This window comes from Lathamus discolor, chromosome Z, assembly GCF_037157495.1.
Source record: "Lathamus discolor isolate bLatDis1 chromosome Z, bLatDis1.hap1, whole genome shotgun sequence".
In the NCBI taxonomy this organism is placed as follows: Eukaryota; Metazoa; Chordata; class Aves; order Psittaciformes; family Psittacidae; genus Lathamus; species Lathamus discolor.
Window position 1 is genome coordinate 58753311 of NC_088909.1, and position 27742 is coordinate 58781052.

General features: G+C 41.6%; 2 protein-coding genes across 10 annotated transcripts in view; one reads left to right on the forward strand and one right to left on the reverse strand.

The window, feature by feature from the left end:
* The window catches only part of SLC26A1 (solute carrier family 26 member 1), a 38893-nt gene extending 21405 nt beyond the window's left edge, over positions 1 to 17488 (forward strand). For 2 of the 9 annotated variants that reach the window (XM_065663695.1, XM_065663697.1), the window contains 3 exons: positions 150 to 232; positions 10540 to 11190; positions 12591 to 17488. In XM_065663695.1, the coding sequence (XP_065519767.1) occupies positions 150 to 232; positions 10540 to 11190; positions 12591 to 14111 (2255 nt within the window). In that variant the 3' untranslated portion in view covers positions 14112 to 17488. The other 7 variants (XM_065663699.1, XM_065663698.1, XM_065663700.1 and 4 more) reach the window with 7 other exon arrangements.
* IDUA (alpha-L-iduronidase) overlaps positions 1 to 20496 on the reverse strand; it is a 45336-nt gene extending 24840 nt beyond the window's left edge. The window contains exons 1-2 of the mRNA XM_065663706.1: positions 20347 to 20496; positions 17567 to 17707 (exon numbers count right to left, since the gene is read on the reverse strand). Of these exons, the coding sequence (XP_065519778.1) occupies positions 17567 to 17707; positions 20347 to 20468 (263 nt within the window). The 5' untranslated portion in view covers positions 20469 to 20496. The remainder of the gene's footprint in view (positions 1 to 17566; positions 17708 to 20346) is intronic.
* Positions 20497 to 27742: the final 7246 nt, after the last annotated feature.

Here is a 27742-nt window from a genome sequence, read left to right on the forward strand (position 1 = left end):
ATCTTCTACCTATGATTACACTCTACAGGACAAAGATTTTTGCCAGTGCTACTATTTATTTATGTTATCTCACTGTGAACACCACTGGAGTAATATCATTGGACAGACCCAGACTATATCACAACAGAACTTCTAATCTATACTTGCAGAAAGCTGTGCTCCTGAGGAACTGTGCTACTGTGTGCTGATAAGAAATCTGTTGTGGAATTACTGCAGCTACTTTATGCCTCTGGTAAGTGCTAATCAATTGGTTCTATATTTGTAGTGGGAAACAAGAGGGATTCATAGTAAAGGACAGTTTTACTCAGTTTTGAATATATACATTTGCACTGAACTTTCTCTCCTGCAGCAGGAACAATCAATGTCTCTCCCCTCTCATATATACATAATTTTTAGGTGCAACGCACACTTGCCACAGCTAGAGAAGGAATCTAAGGTGTAGCACACGGGCTTCTAAAAGAATGGATGCTTATTTTTAGTGCTCCCATCTTTCCTATTAAATAGCAAACAAATGTGTGCTTTTCAGGCACATCACCTGGTCACTATAGTATAAAGGTAAGACTGTAGACTAACTGAGGCTTGAGGGTATTTTAAATAATGCAGATATTCATCTTAAGTGCTATTTTTACAATTTACAGAATTTTTTAATTTCAAACAGTTGCATAGAAGGAAGACCAAGACTATTACATTTGTACTATGTACTTTTGAAGATTTAATGCTATTGATTGTAACCCAGTATGTAAACACTTTTAGCTGTGATTCTGTGATTCTACAATTAATTATCCCTGTGTGACTAATTTAGCATTATTTTTTTAACTATATAATCAGGTTACGTACACATGAATTGTACGTAATAATGTCATAAATTCTTCTGAAACCTTCTGAAATCCTAAAGTAAACATGACAATAAAGCCAAATGCATTTAATCTCTTTACAGCATTTATTTCATAAATACCCTCAGGTAGATTTCTTAATCCAGTTAATATGAGGTATCTGGTCATACGGATAAATAGTATGCCACGCAAAGAAAAATAATCTATAAAGTCTCACCTCCTGGTCAATGGTCATCTTCTTTTTTTCTTTTTTTTTAATGTAGTTTCTGTTCTTAAAGATAGGTGCTTCACTCTAGCAGGTTTTTGGGTTATTTTGGCCAATTACCACTGTTTCTTAAATACACAATTGAGAATTTGACATGGAAAGGCACTCCTTTTAGAAAATAGTACTGCTTTGTTAGTCTCAATGGAAGTCAACAAGGATGCCAGAAGCTGCCCAGGCAGAATTACTGTTGGACTGAAGCCCTGATGAAAGGCTTCACGTTATGCTGTATGAACTGTTATCTCCATTATTAAAGCACTGAAGAATATTCTGCTGTCAGTACTTCTGTATGTTAAGTAAAGCTTGTTCATCATAGCATGTAGTTTCTTCAAAACTAGATTATTTCCACAAATCCTAGAGATAGAATAAAAGACTACTTCATATCTTTTCCCCATATGCAACTGTCCCATCCAGAGACCTTTAGCCTCACTTGAACAAAGCTGTGCCTAAACAGTGTTCACATAGTTCAGAATTACAATTTAAAATTTCTTTCTTTTAAAATTCAGAAAGTGTTCATTTTGGGTTAGCTTGAGGCAAAACAAAATTACAACCAAATCTATATGCTGTGTTCAAGTGATAACCTAAACATCCTGTAGTACTCTTAGGAGCCTGATACTGGGAAAAGCTCCGTTCGAGAGAGATGCAGAGAGGTCTCTTTCAGAAAAATGTTAAGTGAACCCAAACATTCTGCAACTTCCAGGATTAAAAATACTGGAAGTTGCAGTTGCCAAATACTGGAAACATCCTGTAAAGGAGAATAGAGTAGGCAAGGTTGCTTTGATCCTGAAGCAGATGACATGCACATTTTAAGAGGTCATTAGGGAAGATGACTCTTAGTGCTAAGAATTAGGTAGTAAAATGGATGAAAGAGCAAATTTGAGGGACTGTGTTTAAGTCGCTTCATTTTCAAGAAAGAAATGCTGAAGGCCTGAAAAGAAATTAACAGAAGCAATAAAGTCATCTTCTATTCTGTGGTGCACAAGACCAGAGAGACATGCTGTCCTACTGCCACTAGTGTGCACAATTCATTTCAGATTAGATGCACTACTGCTTCCCTTTTATTCCAAGAGCTACCTTGGGAATGGCAAATGGATAGGAATGCTTGACAAGACTTTCTACACAAAAGGGGTAGGAAAGAGAATTTTACTAAGACTTAAATGACTTTCTTTAGCTTTTGGGATTAGAATGTTACAACTACCACTACCAAGTTTGAGTTCTTGGTGACAGCCACTAGTTTTAAGAATCCATGACCATTTTAGCGTCACAGAGGTAGGATGTGCTTCTCTTTCTATTCCACCCTCATGCTGGTGTTTTGACATTTAATTCCCATAATTTTCATGCTTTCTTTTTATTTTTAAAGAGCAGCAAGCAACTTTTTGCAATGGGATAAAAAACAACGCTGGAATATAGCCCTCTGTAGACATGCTTGTGCACTGTACCACCCTGCAAGCATGCCTGCTGTAGGGAAGCTTGAACCACCTCCGTCTATCCAGCAACACAGCCTGTTCTCAGTCCTTGCACTTTCCATCTCAAATTCTTACCACATATATGTTCATGTGTTCCCTTGGCTGAGAAACATACATATCTCCTAATCCCTTAGTTTGTAGGCTAACTGAATGCAGTTCCTCTGAGGGCCAGCCACATGCTCAGTCTGTTCATCTGCACTGCTTAGTAACCATTATACATTACCAATCACCTTTGTTGAGAGGACATGGATGATTATTTGTCATTTGAATAGGTCTGCACCTATCCAAAGAATTAAGGCAACAGAGGGGATTAGGTGATTTATACACCTCACAAGAATGCACAGAAAGACAGTCTTTGTCCTGCTGATCTGCCTACATTTTACAGTCTTTGGTTTGTACAAAAGCAACAGATAACTTGAGATTTTAATGCACTGACGTGTAGGAATGGAACTCTGACCTCCAGCAATCCCATCCTCTGCGCTGAGCAGAACAGTACTTATTCTATCCTGCAAAATGCACAAATCTCAGGCAACACTGCAGTTCTATTCTTATATTTTGATTATGTAAAATCAAAACCTAATGCTAGATGAGGATATATAAACTAGATCAAACCTCAGATAAGAAACAGCTTCAAAGGTCAGAGACGTATTAGCTTGAAATCAGCACAATTTTTGGATCAACGTTAGTTAATTAATAATCTTACACATTATTTAAACTCAAATCCTTAGTGAGTGCTGCATATATATCCAAGTTTTCAGAGCAGTAAAAATGATAACACACTACTGAGCTCAAGATCCCGTAACTCCCCATTATTCCCTTGAGGAATATTTAGCTAATAATTATCCTTTATGTAAATAGTGCAGTGCCTAACTGAAGACTTTCATTCATTCCAACGTTCAAAACCAGAGCTGAACATTCCTGTCAAAAAGCTATCCAGGTAAGAGATTTGTGTCCCCTTCCACACTTCTGAACTCAGGTTTTATTTGTTCTTTGTTTTCAAAGGTGCAAAACTGCCTCTTTGCAGTTATTTTACACACTGTTGTTGTTTTTTAGGTGCTTTCATTATTCTGTTCTTCATAAATATTGCTTATAAAGGTAGATACTGGGCAAAGGTTTGTAAAACATGTAGTCAGCAGTAACTGGTATGGAAGTAATCTTTCTTGCAAACCCTGGTCTGAGAGTTCAAGACCAGCCATTTGGCTAGTTTCTATTTGCACTTAAGAAAAGGGGCCTATATGAAGCTTATCTGGTTCTCAAAGTATTAAATTATTATTAAAACTGAGCATTAGTGATTAAATATGAAAGAGGGTTTCCAAAATAGTGTCCTGACTTAGTAAACCCAAAATACCAGGGAATTCAACAGAAAAAGACAGGAAAATGGGATATCTATAATTTTTTCTCTACAACAGCTTGATGTGACTGAAGTCCATCAAAACAACAGGGCAGACAACAGAGTTTATTGTTTAGCTTTGTGACTGATAGCTAAGGTCTTAGAAAGCTGTCCTGAAAGATTTATTTTTTTTTTTAATAAATACAGACTTTCACTTTGGACCAGCTGCCTTTCCAAAAACAAGAAGTGTGATTTTTAGGAATGTCCTTTGATCCCACAGAAAATACCTTTTTAGTGGTCATGCCCTAGGACTCTCCAAAAGAATAACACTGTCTTACCATTGAGTGAATGCCAATATTTTGACCAGCATGCTCTGGAACCTCTGAACAAAACCAGTCCCTGGAGAAACAGTTGAACTACCTGATCATGTATTTCCATGGTCTGAGCATTCCCAAGGATGATCTGATAGGCCAGCCTAACAGCTGCTGGCTGGCTGTGTAAGTTCTGCTGTAGCCTGCCCATCACCTCTGGGATTGTTACATGTCACTGGCTATTATTTTACCCACTGAGACACCGGACAGAGAATCCTCAGGAAAATGTGAATTGAATAACAGCTGGTGCTGAATGCAGGCATTTGGAAAAGAGCCTAACCTGTCTTGGAAATACTAGATCGATTCACAGCTGGAAGTAGAGGTTCTGAACTGGAGATTTTAATTAGAAATACACATATCTAAAAGATTGCTTGACTCTCAGAATATCTGCTTAGTATAGTAGCGTTAATTTGTAGAGGATTTAAGACTAATGTTTTGTCTTTCCTGGCTCATAGAAACCAACAAACAGCAGTATTTTTTCCATTTTTCCCTTTTTACTTTTGGATTAGCATAACATTGAAACTCAACAGAAAAATGCTTTGAAGTCAGAATATTTTGCCCATATATAATTAAAAAAATATAAATAATTGAGTCCATCAAGTTTTGTGTGATTTTTCTAAAAGACACTGTAATATTCTTTATCTATAGCCTGAAAGCTTGCTTAGCCAGTGTTTAAATAAATGGCTTGGGTTGCTGGCACCTTGCTTAAGTCTGCTTCCAAGTACATCTAGGTCCTGGTGTTATAAAGTTGAAAAGACAGACAGAAATGTTCATTTCACTTGTTCTGTTTTCTCACTTCATCCTTTCAAAAACTCAGGTTATGTTGACATTTCTAAGTAATTCTGCACAACAAAAGCAGACTAATAAACCAAAACAGTAGGTGCTGGAGAAGTATTATATTATATGCATTTTGTGGTATTTTATTTCACACTAGTCATGTCCCATAGACTAAATGTCCTCATCAGATCTGTTCAAGTCCATTCAAAGAACCAATGGCTGGCTTGGATTTTTATGCCACGATAAAGAATCAGAGTGCCCTGGGGCAGTACTTCTGGGTACTTTCTTCTGAAAAAAGTCTGGTTTTGCAAGCATGCCTCTGTACATTGAATCTATGCACCACAAATGAGGCTAACCAGGGAATTTTTTCAAACTCTGTTAATGCTCAAAACCAGAACCATAATGTAGTCGTAGCCATTAGAGATCAAGAGAGAGGTTTCTTACAGGCAGAAAAGATTGCTCATATGGAAGATGAGTAACTTGAACAGTTTAACTAAACACCTACAAGTGTTTTAAATCAAATGCTTAACTAAGCTGGTGTCCCTAGAGTTTTCCTGTGATTTATGCAGCAAAAAAAACAATTAAACTTCAGATAAATACAAACCCCACTCTACCTACATTAGGTTTTAGCTGATTTTCCCTAGCTCAAAATAAATTGCAAGCACCACTTGGCATGAACCGTATGAAGGGCTCTATCCTAACTTACACTTGAAACCACTATTTCAGCAAAAGTGAGCAATTCTGCTATAGAGCCATGATATACTGTCTGATTTCCACCCTAAATACAGCATTTCAGAGATCTCCTTAGCACAGCGAGGCAGGCTCACTCTGCCTACACCCTCTTGGGCTTTCTAGACATACAGCTGCAGATTTTCTGGTGGACAGTCAGGATATGCAGACAAAAGGATGCATCAGAATAAAGGTTTTTTGGGCTGTGCTGTTTCACAATGAACAACTCATCCAGCTAGAATGGTTTTGTGTGTACCAGCAGAAACTGCTTGACAAGGAATCTGCAAAGAGAAGTCCCACTGAACATATTGTAATGAATGTTTCCTCTCCTGCAGAGAGATTTTGCCAGGCCAGGGGCATGGTGAAATGACAGGAAGAAACGTGGGACTAAGGTCAAATGGAAAGCCAGCAATTTTTTGGGCTCAAATGGTCTTTGGTTTATTTATCTTTTCCACAAGATAAACTGAGTCACTGCATTTAAGCCAGCAATTTTTGGGGCTCAAATGGTCTTTGGTTTATTTCTCTTTTTCACAAGATAGATAAACTGAGCCACTGCATTTAACTTAAAAGAATGACTGGCTCAGACAGTGGTTCTGCTCAAGTAGGAGGAAAAAAAAAGCAAAACCTTTTTGCTTTTGCTCATATGATCAAAGGCAACTTCAAAAAACTTAACCGTGAAGATTCTAAACATCACAATACAATTAAAAATAACCAAGATTACTTTTCATTGCAAAATACATATATATATGAATGTGCACACCAGTAACTTTCACTTGCATTAAACAGTTGAAAAAGTTTCAATATCAAAGTCAAATGCAATGAATAGCCGTTCTATGCTATATGCTTCTTCATCTGTACATCCTTGTTACAAACAGCTCTTTCAGCAATTGATAGGAAGCCTTCACTTGAATAAAGTGCAAACATTATGTTCTCTGAAGCTCTGGGGGATGAGGGAGAGCCTGAAATAGGGCTTGTCCCTTCTAAACCACTTAGTAAGGACTAAGCTGAAAATGGGTTAGTTTGGTGAACCAGTAGAGGAATCTATTTGCTGACACCCCCAGGGCTCCTGAATATTGCTGAAGTATTACCATTGCAGAAGGATGGTGAAGTATCTTAGTGCCAGAATCAGTAGGCTGGAGTCTAGTCCTGTGCACAGGAGTAGCCAGATCTGCCCTCCATCCTTCTGTCTTTGGAGCTGGCAAGAGCACTGGAAGCTCACAGCTCCCTGCTAAGCTGCACAAATACACAGGGGATAGCACTCAGCCATGGCGGAATCCCATTTCCTCCAGGTGAAGCAACTAAGTTATTACTGAGCTACAAGCATCAAAGCCTGAGAATTCCTGGGTTACACAGAAAAGTGTTTTGCTGGTAACAACGTCCCTTCCACTACTCAGTATGGCTTTACTATGTTATAAAAGCAAAAAACTAAACACTAACAGTTTCTGGAAACCAACAGCATCTCATTTAGAGCTGAGTGTTTTACAGCTAGCATGTTCATTTGACATGGATTCTGAAAATGTATCTAGGAGAATTACTGGTTATTTATAGAAGGAAGCCCTATTTTCAGGAGAAAAAAAGAATTGAAGAAAATTACCTCCTGACAGCACTTTGCTGTGTTTTAGCTTGAACATATTTATTCTATCAGGAAAGTTTTTGACCTTTGTCTAAAATGCATCAAACCTGATGAAAAGATACATGCTCTATGTCATGGCTGAACGGAGGACACTTCCTCGTAACTAGATTTTTTTACTATTTTTTTTTACAAAAGCCTACTGTTCTGATTACTCAGTAAGGCAGTACAGCCAAGATATAAATTACTAACTTACATTTTATACACAAGATTTCTTAACAGATTTCCAGACAAATTATGTCCTGAGAATTTTATGTATGAAGAACTATTATCACCCCTCAGGAAGCTGCACAAACAAGGCAAATACGTGAATATTAATGTTTTAGGGTTTGTGGGGTTTTTTTTTTTTTGTAAATACAAATTTATTTGCAAGTAAATGATGCGAATTTAGACAGAGGCAGATAACAACTCTGCAACTAAATATACAAACCTACTGTACAGAAGCCAATGCACTCTTTTTTATGTAGCCTGTTAAAAGTACTCATTGAATACTGAAGTACCCACTAGATTTTAAGTAAGTGGAATACAGGCAAAGTATTTATTTCTTGGCTGTCTAAATACACTTGGCTGTTAGAAGTGAGTGGCATTCAAATAGGATTTGCTGTCCTGAAGCACAAGCCTCTTATTCTCCAAACTAAATTAGGTAAGATGGAAGTGTTGCAGTTTTTTCCATCTGAAAAATTTGTCTTTATTACAGCTGCTAGCTTTCCGTATTTGATAGAATTTATAATTATAATCTCTTAGATACTTATCTTGGTGTCATAACTTTTTTTATTTTTTGTCACCTTTGTGTTCTAACACAGACTAGATCCAACCTATTTCCTGTCCAAGCAGATCTTGCCTAGCATAACCACACAATACATTAGAGTTTAAAGTAAATTTTGCATTGCTGATAACAAATAAGCATCAGTCTTTCTAAATAATAACATTAAATTGTAATTAATTTTCACTTATGATGGAAATAAACCTTACTTATAAACATTAAGAAAATTATACTGTGGGAGCTGAAAACTGTTTAATGTAACAGGGACGGACAGAAATCTACTGATTCTTAAAAATACATTTAGACTACTATGCAGCTCATTTTCAACTTGAACAATCAGTCTATGCATTTCTAACAAGAATCTCTTTTCTGCCTTTTACAAAATTATGAATTATGTACCTGGAACACCTAAACATCCTGTTTCAAGTTGTGGTTAAACTTTGCATGGCCTTAGAAATCATGTTGTGTCGTTTACAATAATACCTGGAAACTTTTTTAAGACTTTTGCACTAATTACAGATATGTATCTTCTTATCATTTAAAATTTGCTGGCAAAAGGTATTTGGTAAAATCTTAAAAAAAATTCTCAGCAGGATAGACAGCAGACTTTATAATAAGCCTCCTATTTAGAGGAATACAGATCAAAAGCTTACAGGCTGTTGGACATCTATTCTTTTGCATATCAATTATGTTTCCAGTTGGACTCACAAGACCTTTGTTTTTTCTCAGTTTGGAATTCTACACTTTAACTGGGTGTTACAAAACATTAACAAATCAAAATACTCTTCTTATCAACAAGAACAACAAAAACGTATCAAATTTACAGAGAGAATGATGACTTCTGTCACTGGAGTCTAAACCTCTTATTGACTGTTAAAATAATTAAACTAGAATACTGTGCTGGTGATTGTACTTCAAGTCTTAGGAAATGGGTAGATATGGCTTCTGTTGCTAGATACTAAAAGTAGGAAGAAACAGTTTTTATTTTTAAGTGAAGACAAGCTTTGACATTATACTGCAATGTTACACCTGGCACCAAAATCTTTGTTACAGAGATCCTGGCTGTATGACACTGGGAGAGGCCAGGAACTTCAGAAGTTCTTTCCCAGAGATTTTGCCGTTGTACCGTTGTACTAGCACATATTCTCTTTTTCTAGGTCAACGAGTCTTCCTTATCTCTCAGTGCTTACACATGAGCACCCACTCTTGGAAGTCTCTTCTTTCTTCCCACTGCAAACCAGAAGACACGATTTGCCACTTGGCATAATCTTTTTGACATTTTCCACCTTCCTGCTCCTACTTTTATTTTTAAACTGTTTAAGGTAGGGTACTTGCATGTTATACTGTTTTGCCTCTCAATCATGTCCCCACCTACCCCTAAATGATTTATGAATACACTAAGCTAATATCAACTTTATTTGACAATTGAGTAAAAATGCAGAGATTGAGTCTGGTGAGAACAGTTGTGTTCATAGAGGCAAGAGACACCAAAAGCAGCTGCATCTGAAGAACACAATTTTTGCCAGCCTTTATGCATCAGAAAACTGACATGCAGGAGAACCATAGGAAACAATCTTGTGCTTGCTCTGCTGCCCACAGGATTATTTGTTATATCTTAGATGCTGGAGGCAAAGCTAGGGTAACTATGGGTTTAAACCTGAAAATACTAACACTCGGCACTCTTCTGAGATGGTAACAGATTCCATCATGGTGCATGGTCCATATGCTCCCAAAGTGGTAGTTGTGAGGAGATGCTTATTAATTAGGCACATCATACCAATCTGCAATTCAATAGGTTTGTGTTATGTAGCACTTTCTAAGAGTACATCAATGGTTGTGTACAAATTTTTACATAAGTTGAAATTGTTGCTCTCCAGAAAACTCTGCTTTACAGGTTCTACCAGCAATTTTTTCCTCCTGTGCATTGAGGACACCTGCAGTGACAAATCACTATACCACACGTGAGTTCCACATCAATGACTACGAGATGCACTATTAGAAAGTCCTTCACTAGAAAGCGTACTTCACTAATATATGTTTATTTCATATCATCAAGTGCTGTCTTTGATCACAGAGACCTCTATAATGAAGCATTTGGAAGAGCTGTTGGAATTACTTGTACAAATAAATTATTAATTTAACTCAGATTTTTCTTAGTAAAACAAATTGGATTCAATCAAATGCATTCTTAAATGTCTGCAAGAAAGGGTCAATCTGCAGATTTACTTCTTATGTGTCACTGGAGCCCTGTGGTGGTGTTCCTGTTGAGATGGTACTTCCTTAAAAGCACAAACAGGTGACAAACTTTTAGCATTAAGCATCTGTGCTAGAAAAGCTTCATGACTTGCAACCTAATACCAATTTTCTTTGCACTGCAGGAACACATACATGAAGTAAACACTGGGACAATGGAAAGACCACTTGAGGCTACCAGGATGGAAAACACCACTTCCGCCTGTGTTCTCATGGAAAGAAAGACTCATGTCAAGATTAATAGGAAACAAGTCATGCTAGCTAAACTGAGGAAGAGCTGCTCCTGCACCCCACAGAAACTGAAGAATTTTCTCATGGACTTCCTTCCTGTTTTACGATGGCTTCCCAAGTACAAGTGCAAAGAGTACATTTGGGGGGACGTTATGTCTGGCTTAGTGATTGGCATCATTTTGGTGCCCCAAGCAATTGCATACTCACTGCTGGCAGGTCTGAAGCCCATTTATAGTCTGTACACATCATTCTTTGCTAATATCATCTATTTCTTAATGGGCACATCCCGTCATGTCTCAGTTGGCATTTTCAGCTTGATAAGCTTAATGGTAGGACAAGTTGTGGACCGAGAACTTCTCTTGGCTGGGTTTGACTTGAATGACGACGCCTCACCATCCTTGGGGGATGGCTCTCTACAGAATGACACTCAGTCCAACACAACTGCCTTCAACCTCACAATTGCAGGGATGAATGCTGAATGTGGGAAAGAATGCTATGCTATTGGCATCGCTACAGCCTTGACATTTGTAGCTGGAGTGTATCAGGTAAGTTCTTGCTGACATCCAGAGACAAGGTATGAAGTTCCTAAAGCTTCTTTGCAGGGCTTAAGCTTTGCTTTGACTCTCTTTCAATGAGAGATGCAACATCAGTTCACTTGAATGACCCTGAACTGTTTCCTCCAGGAAGCCTAACCATAGGCAACTCAGAGAATGCAGGAGGTAGGCAGTTTCCTCGGCTATTAGCAGGCATAGGTAAAAAAAAAAAAAGTCTTCTGCAAGACCATTAACACTGTTTTGATACTCTGGTGCATCTTGGTCTTGTTGCCATTGTGGGACCATGAATCCAGTACAGATCTTACCATGAGGGAAACTCCTAGGTAGCTGTGTATTTCAATAATGGAGAAACAATTCTGGTTTCTAGACACTTTATTAAAGGTGCAGACCCACTCATCTACTTCTACACAGGTTCAGAATGTGCTGCTGTGTTTTGCTAGTGTGTAAGACGTTCTGCGGAACTGCTGCCCAAAGATAATTCAGAAGCAGAAAGGACAAGAGAGTAAACAGATTGACTAACCTACTTTTCAGACAATACCTGTGCTGGACTTTTTGAGATTTACCAATGTGCTGCCTATCACAAAGGTAACAAGAGAACACAGAAGAAAGCATGACAAACATACTTGCCTAGTAATCGTACGTATTTATAGTTATAGATTAATTAAGAAAGAGCTAGCTATCTCCCTTTTTACTAAGGTCACATTTATGAACACCGAAGTGCCCTTGTGAAGCTGTACTTTCCAAAGCCATCAAGACAAAGCAACTAGTTACGCACAGTATCCTGGGAAAGTTTGTGGTTTCTTCTGACACTTCTGACCTTAGGCATGCCACAAAGGCTGTCAGTGCTCCACTTTCCCTTCTGTTCACAGGGCTAAAATTACAAGCTGTTTTATATAACAGCCACTTCAGTGCCAATAAAGTAGGCACTTAGCTGTTCTTATTCAAGTTGGCACAATCCTTAGCTGTTGTCATTCTAGTTCTCTTTACAAAAGAATGGCCATTAAGGTTTAACTTTATTCACTCTAAGGCAGGGGAAAAAAAAGGAAAATTGGCTTTGGTATAACAGAAGCATTTTTTGATCCACTGCTTTTTTACACTGGAAATAAAATTCAGACTAGTCACTTCAGAGGAATCACTTCAGAAAAATGCTCAACTGACCCTGCCTCAAATTCCTCATTCACTTCTTGGGTTTGTAGTATCCCACAACAGTAGAAGGAATCAAATGTTTTAAAAGCAGACTGGAAACATCAAGAATAAGTCCTGTTTTGGGACTCAAATTGTCAAATGCTATCTGCCTCCAGCTAGTTCTCTTCCATCTTCATGTAATTATTTGCAGCACCATTTAAGACTCATCTGTTTTGTTTGTTCGGTTGTTTTTTGTGTCTCCTCAGGTTCTAATGGGAATCTTTCGTCTGGGTTTCATATCTATGTACCTATCTGAGGCTGTTCTAGATGGCTTTGCAACTGGTGCTTCCTTAACCATTTTAACAGCTCAAGTGAAGTATCTGATTGGAATAAAAATCCCACGTAGCCAAGGGCATGGGATGCTTGTTATTACCTGGATTAATGTTTTCCGGAACATTTCTCAGGCTAATATTTGTGATGTCGTCACAAGTGCTATTTGTATCCTGGTGCTGGTTACTGCTAAGGAACTGGGAGATCGGTATAAGCATAAGCTGAAATTTCCTCTTCCCACAGAGCTAGTAGTTATTGTTGTGGCAACACTAGTGTCACACTATGGGAAGTTAAATGAAGTGTATGCATCCAGTGTTTCTGGAGCTATTCCTACTGGATTTATTCCTCCCAAGGTACCACCTTTCAACTTAATGCTCAGAGTTGCTGTAGATGCTTTGCCTCTTGCCATAGTCAGCTTCGTCTTCACTGTATCCCTTTCTGAAATGTGCGCAAAGAAATATGCTTACTCTATCAAAGCCAATCAGGAAATGTTTGCTGTGGGGTTCTGCAACATCATTCCTTCTTTCTTCCACTCTTTCGCAACCAGTGCAGCTCTGGCGAAAACACTTGTCAAAACATCTACAGGCTGCCAGACTCAAGTCTCTGGAGTAATAAGTGCAATGGTGGTTTTGCTGGTGCTGCTCTTCTTGGCACCTCTCTTCTACTCCTTGCAGAAGTGTGTCCTGGCTTGTATCATCATTGTCAGCCTCCGAGGAGCCCTGAGGAAGTTCCGAGATGTGCCATCCCGTTACCATATGAATAAGGTGGACACATTTGTTTGGATTGTTACCATGTCTGCCTCTGCCTTGATCAGCACAGAAATAGGGCTGTTAGTTGGCATTGTTTTCTCCCTGTTATGCATCATTGTTCGGACACAGAGGCCACGGACGGCCCTGCTTGGTCAGATCCAAGACACCAACTTTTATGAGGATGATTTAGAATATGAAAATCTCTCTTCTGTTCCAAAGGTCAAAATATTCCGTTTTGAGGCCCCACTTTACTATGCAAACAAAGACTACTTCCTCAAGTCTCTGTACAGATTGACTAACTTGGATCCTAACCTTGAAGTTGCTAGAAGGAAGAAATACGAGAAGAAGGAAAAGCGGCATCTGAAAAAGGGAGATCACACAACTGCTAATGGACTGGGCACTGGAGAAACCACTCTGCAACTAGTTCCTAAGCAAACTGACTTTCAAGCCCTTGTTGTAGATTGCTCATCCATCTTGTTTTTGGACACCACTGGAGTTAATACTCTAAAGGAAATCCTGAAAGACTACAAGGTCTTAAACATTTCTGTTCTCTTGGCTTGCTGCAATCCCTCAGTGATAGACTCTCTGAAAAGAGGAGGTTACTTTGGGAAAGATTTTGGAAGTATGCAGGAAATGCTGTTCTACAGTATACATAATGCTGTACAGTTTGCAAAAGACCAAAAGCTTCCAGCAGATTGCTCAGTTTAATCCTGTGTCTTCCCTGACAACTCACTACAAAAGTGACAGAGGGGCAGTTTGCAATAATTAAACTATCAGACACACTGTTCACTGTGTACAGCAATGGGCCTACAAGCCACTCTTCCCTGAAGAGGTCTGCTGTTTGTTAGATGCCACACAGAACAGCCACTGGGGATGCAGTGGAGGACCAGGATGGAACAGGTTGGATTATATTATCTGCGCCTTCACTTTAAAATGCAGGTGGTGTGCAATACGGCAGTTTGGGATTGACTGCCCCCTTGTGCCATGAATGTGTGTGACCCAGCATATACATCAGGAGGCTGCTGCGCTGGAAGGTCTGCCCAGTGCCAGTTGACTCTCACAGCGTTTCGACGGCTGGTGTGTTTTAGGAGGGCTAAACCATTTCCATGAAAATGCAGTTAATTCAGCATGTTGGACACCTAACAGTTTAAATTCCGTCTTGCAGGATCTTGCCCCTTCCAGCATTCAAGTTGTGCTCCTGAACATCTCCTACTATTTAGATATAAATAAAATGCATAAGATATTGTGGAATGTGGCGTGTCTCGCCACCTTAATTACACAGACTTACACAACCTGCCAAAGAAGAAACCATAATCCATCACTAGTTCATCTCAAAACCATCATTTCCAAAAATTACTGCTGGAGTCACTTGTGCTATTGGCTTCCATTTGTGTTAGTTACTAAAGGTTGTGAAACCCTTAATGATGCTGGAAGAAGCATGACTCTGCTGCACAATTTTGTAACTAGTAAGGGGATAAACAGAAAAATTAATGTTTTTATCTGTCAGTCACACAGTTACCCATGTCGTTGTACCATCCCATAAAAATAAGTTGCCTTTGGTGGGCACATGCAACTCCAGGGACAAATAAGGACTATCAAACATAAAACCTCAGAACTGTGATTCATCTTAGCATGTTTTTTTCCTACCACTGCCTGCCTGGGTGCAAACAGAAACAGGAGAAAAGAGGGTAGGGTGGGAAGGTAAATCTGTGATCTGCCTAAAAGGGGATTGATGGGTCAGTCAGAACTGCCTGGCTGGTCTTCTCTAATGAAGTGCTAATGAAGATTTATAGTAGCATACCTGGGCCAAGTAAAGGAAAAATTCTACCACTGTTTGTACATAATACAGATATTTATTTTTTTTCCTTCTATCATATTATTCTCTGATTTGAGGTCCACTAAACCATGTTTTACAGGGCTGGGTTACTTTCTGTCATAATTTGCATTAACTGTTGTTCATTCTGCTTGTGTCAAATGATACCCCCAGAGTCAGTTGTGCTGTTACATATACATGTTCTCCCTCTACAAATATGCATATATTTAGATTTTGATTGTAACACAGTTAGTACTCAGTGTTACAGCCTACAGCATTGGCAGAATATAGTCTCTCTTACTCAAACTTGTAATTACCTGCACAAAAGGTAGGACAGCTGCCCTATCTTACTCTCCTTATTCATGGCTGGTTCATACACAGCACCAAGCACAGAAGGGAATTCTACCACAGCTGTGCCTCTTACAAACAGCAGACTCTAGAATAGGTTCCATGTATGCAAAAGCCATTTCTCTGCTGTGCCATTTAAAATAACAAGTCCAGGTCAACATAGCATGTGACTTGTTTATTCCAACTTTTCAGGTCACTGAATGAAAGAACACTCAAACTGAGGCCCTCCAGGTGCCCTACAGCCTGTCTGGCTCTCAAGAACAAATACTTTGTTAAAGTAAAAGACAAAATAAAAAATCTCTTCACAGGTATTGAGAATAACACAAAATTAGGTAAGTGATTCAATGCTGACACTTTCATGCACTCATTATAAAAAAGCCTGTCAATCAGCTGCACACCATTAGTACTTGACAGAGCAGTAAAACCTGACAGAAATGTCTGTCAAGAGATTAAAGGATTGAAGATTGGCAGCATTTTTCTGCCATAAAAGATTATAATTCCATTATTCTTTAAATCACTGACATGGTATAACTACCTTCTCTCTGTTAAACAAGCAAATGGGCAGAGCCCAAGAAAAAGTATTGCTTTGTGTTCGCTTTTGTTTGTAACAATTCTTTGATCAGGGAATCTCTCTTTTAAGGTCCTGTTAGGGCCTAGCATGAGGAAGTGGGTTTGCAGGCATTACTGCCAGACAACATCAATACAGACACTCTTAGGCTGTCAAACCAAAGCAAACTGTTGTTGGAAGTCAAATAAAATTGTTTCAGTACAAAAGAACACATATCCCAGCAATCCAGACTTCTTTCACCTTCATGGATCAAGCAATCAGCCTAGAATATAAATGAAAAAAAAAAAAAACAAAAAACAGCCTTAACTCTAGGTGATTCTCATTTTAAAAAACATGGGGCGGGGGAAGATTCTAGCGCTAATGAATGTCTAATGCTAATGAAACAGTCTGCGCAGAAAAGTGAAGAGAGGCTGCCTTTCTCTTATCCAGCAGGCTGACAAATTGAATGTCAAAAGTCTCTTTTTCACCATATTTATTGTAAGAATGGTACCAAAGGATACCCAAGCAGAGAAACTTGGTGATGCATAAGAGTAGGGGTAAGGTTTAAGATTCTTACTCAGAAGACACACTAGAGCAGAAGGAACCATAAAAACAACTTTACGTTTCTGTTTCATTGGCAGAGCTGGCTCACAATTAACTTGTTTGTGTAGGACAATGTCAAACACAGTAGGCAACAGCTTTCAGTGCTATGATGTGGTAATGCTGGGAGATTGTAAATTATTTCTAAGGAGTATGTAAAAGGTAACTAAAAAAGCAAGCTTTTATTTTTCTGGCACATTTATGTTTGCTATACTGCTTTACACACAGATTAAGTGTATGAAGACTGAAGATGTTAAAACCTCCTGGTTCTCTTCTCTCCTGTTTTACCAGGAACTAGGTACTGTGACTTGGAGAGAAGCTGGGGATAGGCTTGTAATTCCAACTAGGTTAATACTAATGTTGAAATAAAATCATTATATGCCTTTTAGGAAAAGTTATATCCATCAGGTAGATTGACTATATTTTTGTTCACTGTGGTGCCTTGTATAAATCATGTATCCAACAAACTTTAGTACTGCTATGTAAGAATAGGAAAGGGTTCTTAACTTGTGGACTGTGTGGGTCCTATGGAGCTGGGCAAAGAGCTGGGAATTTTCACCTCAAACTCTCCTGATGACTACTGCAGCATGGCCAGAATGTGTGGTCTTGGTGTCAAAATGTCTGTATTTACCAGCACTGGTAGCCAACAACCAGGGAACTGTCCGGTCCATGACACACACTTTGGGCTCCCCCATAACCATGAATGTTCCTGTGTCACATGACCTAGAGGTAAATGTGTAGTTTTGGTTGAAAAATAAAACTAGCAGTTCTTTGAAACAGTTTGCTTTGTGGTATACTTTCACGGGTGGTGAAATAGCAGGATAACTTGGAATTAAGAAAAAGGTGTTTGCTTACCTGAGAGCAACTAATTCCAATAACCAGTGAATTCGAACTTGTTCAATGCCACCATGTGGAACAGAAGAAATGTAGGCAAGGTTGATCTCTTGGTCTTTGCTCAGGTCAAATAAATCAGCACGGCTGTGAGGTAAAGGAGGGCTTCAGGGAAGGAAGGACAGAAAAGAAACAACACATTGCAACATTAACTAGTAGCTCCACTGGGTATCCAAAGATAGCTATGCTAGGTCCCTATACCACCAAAGATCACCCCAGGCTTGAGGAGCACTGTCTAACATAGAATCATAGAATGGTTAGGGTTGGAAAGGACCTTAAGATTATCTTAACAGGGACACCTCACACTAGACCATGTTGCCCAAGACTCTGTCCAACCTGGCCTTGAACACTGACAGGCATGGAGCATTCACCAGCTCTCTGGGCAACCTGTTCCAGGGTCTCACCACCCTCACAGTACAGAACTTCCTCCTCGTATCTAACCTGAGCTTCCCCTGTTCAAGTTTAAACCCATTACCCCTTGCCCTATCACTGCAGTCCCTGATGAAGAGTCCCTCTCTAGCACTCTTGTAGGCCCCCTTCAGATACCAGAAAGCTGCTATGAGGTCTCCATGCAGCTTCTCTTCTCCAGGCTGAATAGTGACAAAGCAAAATGGGGTTGCAGGCTATGTGGGGCTAGTTGGCTCTGCATGTAGTTTGGCAAAGCAGAACACAACTCCGGTCCATCTCATTGCCATGCTCAAAGCAAAGTATTACATGCTATCATGCCTACACAGACAGCAACTTTGGGCAGCAGTGGCCTGAAGAAGCCATACAGTGGCAGTCATCTTGCCTCTGAGTAACTAATGATAAAGGACCTCAGGGTTTTTTAGGCTTTGGAGTGGAAGTCATACTTGCTGGAGTCTGTAGTAAGACAAATATGGACTTAACCTTCCTGCTGAACTCCATGCAACGACATCAATTCTTGCTCTGCTGTGGAAGCTACACTTGTAAGAAGCAGAATGAGACACTCACAGCCTACACATTCTTTGGCCATGTCCAAGGCACTTAAAAATATCTCCTTGAGATTGCTTCAAGTCACACAAGCAAGACCAAGAAGTTACCAATTCCATTTATACTAAAAATGTATCAGCTATTGGGGTTTTTTTAATTGTTCCAGTAGATAAGGACAATGTTAACTGTCAGGTTTTGAGGGAGTGCTACTCTGAGATTCAAATCTGCCTCAGTTCAAGCAGTGGCAAAAACAAAAGTCAAGGCATATGGCATTCACATATTTTTGCTTAGGGCACTCTGAAATTCACTCTAAGCGAAGAGAAATCTAGCTGAAACCGAGATACAAAAGAAAGCTGGCAGAAGAGTGTGTTTTATTACTGGTAGCACCAGCATCTGTCCTGTCCTGTTCTGAGTAGAAAGTGTCCATTCAAGAGAACTTGCTCCCACTTGTTTAAGCCTCGCTCACAGATTTTATCAACTACTGATCCACGGCTGTGCCTTTGCTCAGCTGTCTGAAACCGTGACTAGAAAAGAAGCTTTCACAACTGGCACCCAGCTGTGTTACAGTGTGAGCCTTCAAAAGAGCTGGGATCCTACCTTGAGAAATACCAGTGCTAGCCAGGTATCACAACTGACACATAGAGAGCCCCTGGCTCTGCTGCTCCTCCTCCACCTTCCCCTCACATGCTTTTCATGCTTGCAGTTTTCCAAAGTTTCTTTCACACAATTAAAATCACAGGTGTTTCTTAAGCTGTGGTTTAAATGGTCAAAACATACTGTTCTTTAAGACAGTTTTTCATTAATGTTTCCTAACAAGTATTAAAACAATGAAACAGCCAATGGGGAAAAAAAAAAAAATCCAGACAGCCCAAACGTTTCTGTTTTCCCACTGACATGCAAAATCAATGGAAAATTTGTCAACTTCTGTCTTAGGCTATCTTTATGCATTAGACAAAAAAGTGCACAAACTTTTCCTCCAAAGCACACACTGCAGATTCCTCCATCCCTGATCTTCTTCCTGCAACTGTTATTTTGTCCGCTGTATGTCTACATGAAGGAATTCATGACTAGCTTAGAGTAAGATATGCACATGGCCGAGGAAGACACCATCTCTTGCTTTTAAGCCTGCCAGAAGCCTTCATTTATCCCACAAAACTTGAAGGCCGCTCAACCCCAGTTAGGTAAGCAAGACAGGGCTTCCTCTGAGAAACAAAGCACTACCGGGGTATGAAATCGTGGAGTTGAGATTTGTGCATGCTCCCACCCATTCCCCTGGCTTCAATCAACCTGACTCACCAGCCACATCAGGAGGATGGTGCACGCTTCTAAGTGTCTTGCAAGAACAGACTCCTACAACTAACAATGCAGGGAAGCTTTGCCCTGGCCTACTTAGGGACTGTGACAATGGAAACTGTGAAAAGGAAAGAGAATGAGTGCCGAGTATCACCGTATGTACTGTGCTGGGGAAGAGGAAGGACTTCACACGACCTTGCACTGGAGGCAAGGGAGCAAGTCAGAGGGGGGTTGGCGACTGGCCCTGCCTTGTGATCGGCTTGTGTTTTCACTCTCTGGCCAGTCCCTTGTCCAGCTCCACATACGTAACACAGCACAGGGCGCGCAGCGAAGGGCAGCGAGGTGCCGGGCCCCTGCCCCTACACCGGCAGGCCGGGAAGTGCCTAGGCTTCTTCAGAGGGGCCTCGCCCGCACACCCCGGAGACCCTCTGCTTGAGGGGGGCTGGAGGCACCCGGCTCCGGCCCGGCTGCTGTCTCCGGCGGCAGGGCTGCGCGCTTACCAGAAGCCAGTGCTCCTCCAGAAGTGCTGCAGGGGCCGCTCGGCTCGCCGGGCATCCACGGACACCACGTACGCCGCGGAGCCCGCGCCCAGCTGCACGGCCAGCCAAAGCACCAGCGCCATAGCGGGTCGGGTCCCGACACACCGGCGCCTGCTACCGACGCGCACGGACGCGACCGGAGTAGCGAGTCCCGCCCCCGGCGGGTCCCGCCCCCAAAGGCAGCGGTAAGGACGGTCAGGCCGCGGCCGGCAGCGCCGCTCGGGTGGTTCATAGGCCCGCAGAGCTGTGGGGTGGTTCGGGTTGCAAAGGAGCTTCGCGATTGTCTGGTTCCAGCCCTCCTGCCATGGGCAGGGACACCTCACACCAGACCATGTCGCCCAAGGCCCTGTCCAACCTGGCCTTGAACTCTGCCAGGGATGGAGCATTTACCACTTCTTTGGGCAACCTGTTCCAGTTCTTCACTACGCTCACAGTAAAGATTTATTCCTTATATCCAACCTAAACCTATTCTCTGTCAGCTTAAAGCCATTCCCCCTTGTCCTGTCCTATCCTACCCACCCTTGTAAAAAAGAAAAGGACATGTAAAAATTAGTAACGTCTCCGCCTGAAGCCCAGGTGTCTGTTACTTTGGTTGGTTGGTGCGGTGGTGGTGGCCAGTGAGCAGGAGCTCCCTAAGCTGCGGCACGGCGTGCAGATGTCGCTGATGCGTTTCTCTTGGGTACCACATGAGGGGAGTATTGTCTTGTCTGTTGTCGTTACCCCGTGCTCTGTGTTGACAGGCCTGTAGGAAGTAGCATCGCACAGTAGTGCGGATGAACAGGCTTCCCCGAAAGAGCGCTTTAGCAGATTTTAAACTATGTCTGGTTCTTCAGTCTAAACACGTTTGTTGATCTTAGTATGGCAAAGGGCTTTAAATGCATCTGATAACAGAGGCGCTGTAGATGGACTTTCTAAACGCTTATTTCTTATTATGTGAATCTGAGGACGGAAAGAGCAGCCATTCTGAGTTTCCTAGAGCATTTCATGATTATGTTTGTCTCTGCTTCTCCACAGCCCACATAAAACATCAGTTACAATCCATGTCCTGTGGAACAAACAAGTGAAAATGTGTAAATCTTGTGCCTTTCCATTTCTGGAAAGACTTCCAAACCTGTATTTGTTAGTATGTTGACTGGCATCACTGATATTATGCAATCAGCTTCACACATTTCCAAAACCTGCTGTCAGACCAAATGCAAACAATTTAATTCGAATTCACAAAAAATTGAAAGTGTCTGTTGGATTCTGTTTACCAAGCATTATGACAAATGGCAAGCCAATAGACACATTACAGATATACAGATAATAAATATTGCCTCCTGAATCAGCTGCAAAACAGAAGCTGACACAAATCTTTTAGCAGCGGGGAGCATCTAGAATCTGTAACCATAGCTCAAGGATTTGTTTTTGCCCAGCTACAAGTGACTGGATTCAACCTTGACTGCTTGCTTAGTACCATGAAAATGGTACCAACTGCTGAAGAAGATGCAACGGTTACTGTTCTTTGAATGGTAGCATACAGTACTACTACTGTTAGACCACAGAATCTGAGTTTCCCTTCTGGTCTTTACCTATTCCAACTTAGGCAAAAGGAAGGTGCTGACAGATCATAAATCAGATTTACCTTTTCAGACCCAGTGCACATACAGAATTAGGGAGTTGCAGGCAGTGTGGTTCTCTCCTCCAGCTAGATGTAAAACTGATGGGCACTTCTCAGCCCATTCAGCTTCTTCTTCCGGTGCATTGCTACCAAAATTACTTTGTTGCCTAGCACAACATCCCTAATGAAAGCTAACTCAGCGGGGTTCTGGCTGCTCCTTACGCAGGCATGAATCCTTTCTCTTCCTTCCATCCTTGTAGGCATGTTTTCCTCCTCATATTCAATTGAGCTTCTGACAGTTGGGCTATTCTGAAACCACATGGCCCTCTATATGGTTTGGGACATTCACACTTTTGCCTATGGAAAGGCATGGGTGATGATGAGAGAAAGTTGTGCATTTTCCTTTCTAACTTCAAGGTTACTCGGTATGAACATTACGAAGTCTTTGTGCGTAAGTACAGAACAGGCTTCGCTGAGTAGAGCAGAAAAGTGAAGTAAAAAGAACAGGCCAGAGTCCCACTTTCAGCTGCATCTTTGTGATATCCTTCAGAGACAGTTTCAGTTATTGTAGCAAAACTTGTATACCATTTTGGTATCTAGAAAGAGAAAAGCAGAGAAGAGAGGGAAAGAGGAGAAAGAAGAAAAGAGGAGTGATCACCAGTCCAGGATCCAGTGTTGGTTCTGCCACCATGGAAGGTCTGGAGTCAACAAGAGACAACCTTTCTTCTAGTCTTTTCCTTCTGACTTACACCCACTACGTAAAATCAGGTGATGATAACATGCTAATTCTAACATTAGCCTTCTAAAATCTTCCAAAAATTAGTGGGATCACTGGGAGTCCATTGTGGTCTTGAAGCTCCCTCTGTTGGAGTGACATTTTTCTTGGTGCAGGTGTAAGTTTCAGTTGCACAGAGGGAAGCTGGCTCAGAGAAGTAATGCGCCACCTCCACAGGGCCCCTTTTCCAACCACAACTTCCTTACCATGTAGGGTCAGTCAAATATTTGAGACAACCAATGCAATCATAGCACGTCCCTGCAAGTGCCTGCCCTGCTCCTCCATTCAGAGGCAGTAGATGGAGCTGGTCAGGCAGCTGATGGCTTTGTTAGCCTCCTTAGCTCCTGCAGCCTCAGGGAGCAGCTGACTCTTGCTGTGCTCTCACACATTCTACCCTTGGTAGTATCCACTAAGATAAGCTTAAAAATTGTAGAAAACGGTCACCCGACCACCAAACTATCATTACCACAGCTAAAACCATATCAGCCAAGACAAACCCTAAGACAACACACTGTCAGGTTAATGTAAAGCCCTTGGCCTAATACTGGTAATGACAAAATTATATCTAGCAGTTTATATCTGAAGACAAGAATAGATGTACAGTGCTGAACTGCAGCTAGCAAGGCCCTTTAGTAATGTTGAATCAAGGTGGGTTAGGAGATCATATCTGACTAATAAGATCCATGCCCTGGAAAAATAGGTGTGGATTTACTGAGCAACCCTATCCTATATACACTTGGGCGAAAGCCAGAGTAGAATGACAGGTATCACCAATGCAGGGAGGTGTCAAATCCTGTCCTTGAATGTATCTAGCTTTGGGATATTAAAGATATGCACACAGCTGATGTCTAGAATTGCAAGAATACCCACAATCATAGAATCATAGAATAGTTAGGGTTGGAAAGGACCTCAAGATCATCTAGTTCCAACCCCCCTGCCATGGGCAGGGACACCTCAAACTAAAGCATGCTACGCAAGGCTTCGTCCAACCTGGCCTTGAACACTGCCAGGGATGGAGCATTCACAACCTCCATGGGCAACCCATTCTAGTGCCTCACAGTAAAGAATTTCTTCCTTATACCCAGTCTAAACCTCCCCTGTTTAAGTTTTAACCCGTTACCCCTTGTCCTGTCACTACAGTCCCTAATGAAGAGTCCCTCCCCAGCATCCCTATACCCCCCCTTCAGATACTGGAAGGCTGCTATGAGGTCCCCACGCAGCCTTCTCTTCTCCAGGCTGAACAGTCCCAACTTCCTCAGCCTATCTTCATACGGGAGGTGCTCCAGTCCCCTGATCATCCTCGTGGCCCTCCTCTGGACTTGTTCCAACAGTTCCATGTCCTTTTTATGTTGAGGACACCAGAACTGCACACAATACTCCAGGTGAGGTCTCACAAGAGCAGAGTAGAGGGGCAGGATCACCTCCCTTGACCTGCTGGTCATGCTCCTTTTGATGCAGCCCAGGATACGGTTGGCTTTCTGGGCTGTGAGCGCGCACTGAAGCCGGCTCATGTTCATTTTCTCATCAACCAACAAACACCCCCCAATCCTTCTCTGCAGGGCTGCTCTCAATCTCTTCTCTGCCCAGTCTGTAGCTGTGCCTGAGATTGCTTCGACCCAGGTGTAGGACCTTGCACTTGTCATGGTTGAACTTCATAAGGTTGGCATCAGCCCACCTCACAAGCATGTCGAGGTCCCTCTGGATGGCCTTCCTTCCCTCCAGTGTATCAACCAGCCACACAGCTTGGCGTCATTGGCAAACTTGTGAGGGTGCACTCAATCCAACTGTCCATGTCACTGACAAAGGTGTTGAACAAGACCGATCCCAACACTGATCCCTGAAGGACACCACTCGTTATTGGTGTATTCCGCAGATGTGATAACAAGACCTCCTAATCACATCTTAGGTAAACTAAATAATGAGAAGGAAAGCACTTGTGAAGGGCTGAGAAGTATTTTCATCAGTCTGAGTCTGGCTGTTTGCATCTACCCAGACTACACCATATATTAGCAATTGATCTTCTCAGGATACAAAGCACCTGTGCCTTAGCTATGAAGTCCAGAAAGACTACTGCAAAAGCCATATAACACTTGTAAAACTTGTCAGAATTGTATCTCTAGACAAAAAGTGAGAGTTGGAAAAAAATTATGATGTGGCACCAGGAAAGAAATAGGCACTGAAAAAGCCGTAACCCCTGGGAGGAAATTACACATCCCACCCTACACAGGGGCATAAGGCACCTGATGTTTTCTGCCTAACTTACCAACCCTTGTTAATCCAAAATGGGTGTCCATGCAACTCTAGGATATGTCCTTCAAGATTTTCAGTGCCTCAGAGGAGATCACCAAGGTACCTACACCACATTCCACTTCTAGCTGGAGCTGATAACAGCTGCTTTGTAGAAAAGCAATGTCAATCACCATCAGAGGTTCAGGTGTTATGTCTGCAATCTGCACAGCCTGCTGGCAGAAACCTAGTGCTAGAGGTACTTCGGGCCTTGAAGAAAGATAAGACTGTCCCATTGAGAGGAAAGGCAACAGAGAGCTGCAGGCCACATCCAGTGTGTAGTCATCCCAAGGGCTGGGAATGAATCAATGAGGAGGAGGAAGCAAATCCCAGGCTCACAAAGCCCACCAGGTCCTGGGGAATAGCTGCAACATTGTCATAAGCTGAGCTTTAAAAACAAGCCTTCCATGAGAAAAGAAGCACTGTGATACATGCTGCGTTGCTGATAAGACTCCAAATGTGAGACATGTATGTCTGATCAACAGATACCTTTAGTAAGTTGCCAGCAATTGCGAGCATGGCAGCAAGTAGGTGGTGAAGATGAGTGTATACATCTTGCTGGACTCCTGCAAATCACAGGATCGCTGGAGAGCTAGCTTTTTACAAAGACTGCCCGTGCTATAGAAGCTACTAAGATACGTGAGTTGGAGCACAATTTTGTACTGTGCATTCTTCAGCCTAACAGCAGGCAGTTGAGTCAAGTCTGGTCTCACTCTCCCTCACCACTGTCCCTGTGCTTTCACTGTTGCAGACTACCAGGTGCCAGAACCATGCAGTGCCACATCTCTGCTGCTTGCCAACCCAGAAGAAAACAAACTGACCCAAAAAAAGAGTTGCTTCCCACCCAGCCAGCTGAATTATCCTCTCTTCAGCTGCCTGGCTTTCAGACATGACACATAGGAAACAGCAGAAGCAGATAAGGAGTGACAGAGAAGAGGAGGACCAGCCTTTGTAGTAGGAGCCCTGGTTAGACTGCATTAGATGTGACTTTAAACACAGACTGTTCGGCCCATCTGCCCAAAGACCAGCTGCAACCATGTGGGAATGTATAGTTACCCAAGAAGCAAAGGCTGTCTCAGGCCCTGGAATGCCTCACCATTCTGAGTGCTTAGTTATCACAAAAAAAAATTCCAGATATCTGTCTGTCATTTCTTCCCACTTTCAAGAGCAGAACTTACGCTCCCCATCTATTGGCCCCTGGGTTCTCAGATGCCACTTGAGTTTGCACTTCCACTGCCTGCTTAACACCTTCCTTGGGTCTTCTCAGAAAATAGAGTTTGGAGAAAACAAGCATGCTCCTGCAGAAGTCTTTGCTGCAAAAAAGGCTTTTTCAGTAAGGATAAAGGCAATGTCTTCAGTACTGTGTATGGAACCCTCTCTAGAACTCAGCTTGGGCCTTGCTGCTCTTCCAAGGCATTAGGGTACTTGAGCTAAGCCACAGCATAAGCAGCCCTGGAGAACTTAGGAAAATCCCCCTTTAGAGTCAAGTCACAATGCCAGATTGCCATTTGTACCTGAGCCTCCAGGGTGTAATTCTGTTGCCTGAATTTTGGTTGTGAACCCTTTTAGCATACAAGACCAGCAGGGACTGAAGGCATCCAGAGGCACATGAAGCTGCAGCCAGAGGAATTATGTGGCAGCAATCAGAACCAAGCCACTCTGTAGTTTCTTAGAGGTGAGTCCCAGTTTGCCAGTCCTTTGCAATAGGGAGTCTCCTGGGTCAGGCAGGATTACACATGGTGTATACTTACCCTTGCAGTCTTTTCCTAGTTGCAGTATTCTGGAGCTGAGGAGCAAACATCTGTCTGACTTTCCCTCTGCTAGCTTATTTTGTATAAAAAGTCAACCCAACTGTATTCAAAACTGTATCTCTGTTACAAAGCTATTTGCCACTTAGACACCAAGTATAGTCTTAATTTCCATATAGCCTTATACCTTCTGTGGCCATCACATGAGCTCATGAGGCACCCTGCTAGAAGATCTTCCAGTTAGGAACCCTGTCAATAATGGAGAATATAAGCACTCTTCTACGACTGTGCTTTATGAAACAGGTAAAGAAAACTAAGAGCATTGGGCCACTACCGCTTGCAAAACAGAGAATAAAGGTATTTTCCTCTGCCATATGATCATCTCACTAGTAGGTGTGTCTTGCTCAGAATCAGTCAAAAACCCGAAGGTCAGAAATAAATGCTCTAGCTTTCATTCTACCAACAAAAACCTACAGACCTGTGGTTTGTCTCTAATCCCTTTGATATCCATATAGGATAAGCACTACTTAATATTTAATTCCTTAGCAAAGTCTTCCATTAGGGATTCACTTTATTTCTGGGAGGCATAGGGCCATCACAACTAACATGTATCATTTGTTTGACAGTTTTATGGTTCAGCTGGAGCAATTTGCAGAGCTGTCCATCAATATCTTCCCTGCAGCTTTGTAGCCTTTCTATTTTAATCATGAACTCCAGAACAGAGGAGAGTAACAGGCCATTAAGTGATACTTAGAAACTGAAGGAATAAAGTTCAGAAAAGCCGCTGGAAATACTTTGTGTAATGATTTATTAATTTGTTTTACTTTGTTTTGGGAAGGTTTAAAGCTAGTACATTAGGAGGGGAGCTGTGCTCAGATGTGTCCTGAGCAGTGCAGGACCTGCAACATTTTTGTGTCATGGGTCTACACCATTCTCCGCCTCAAGCAG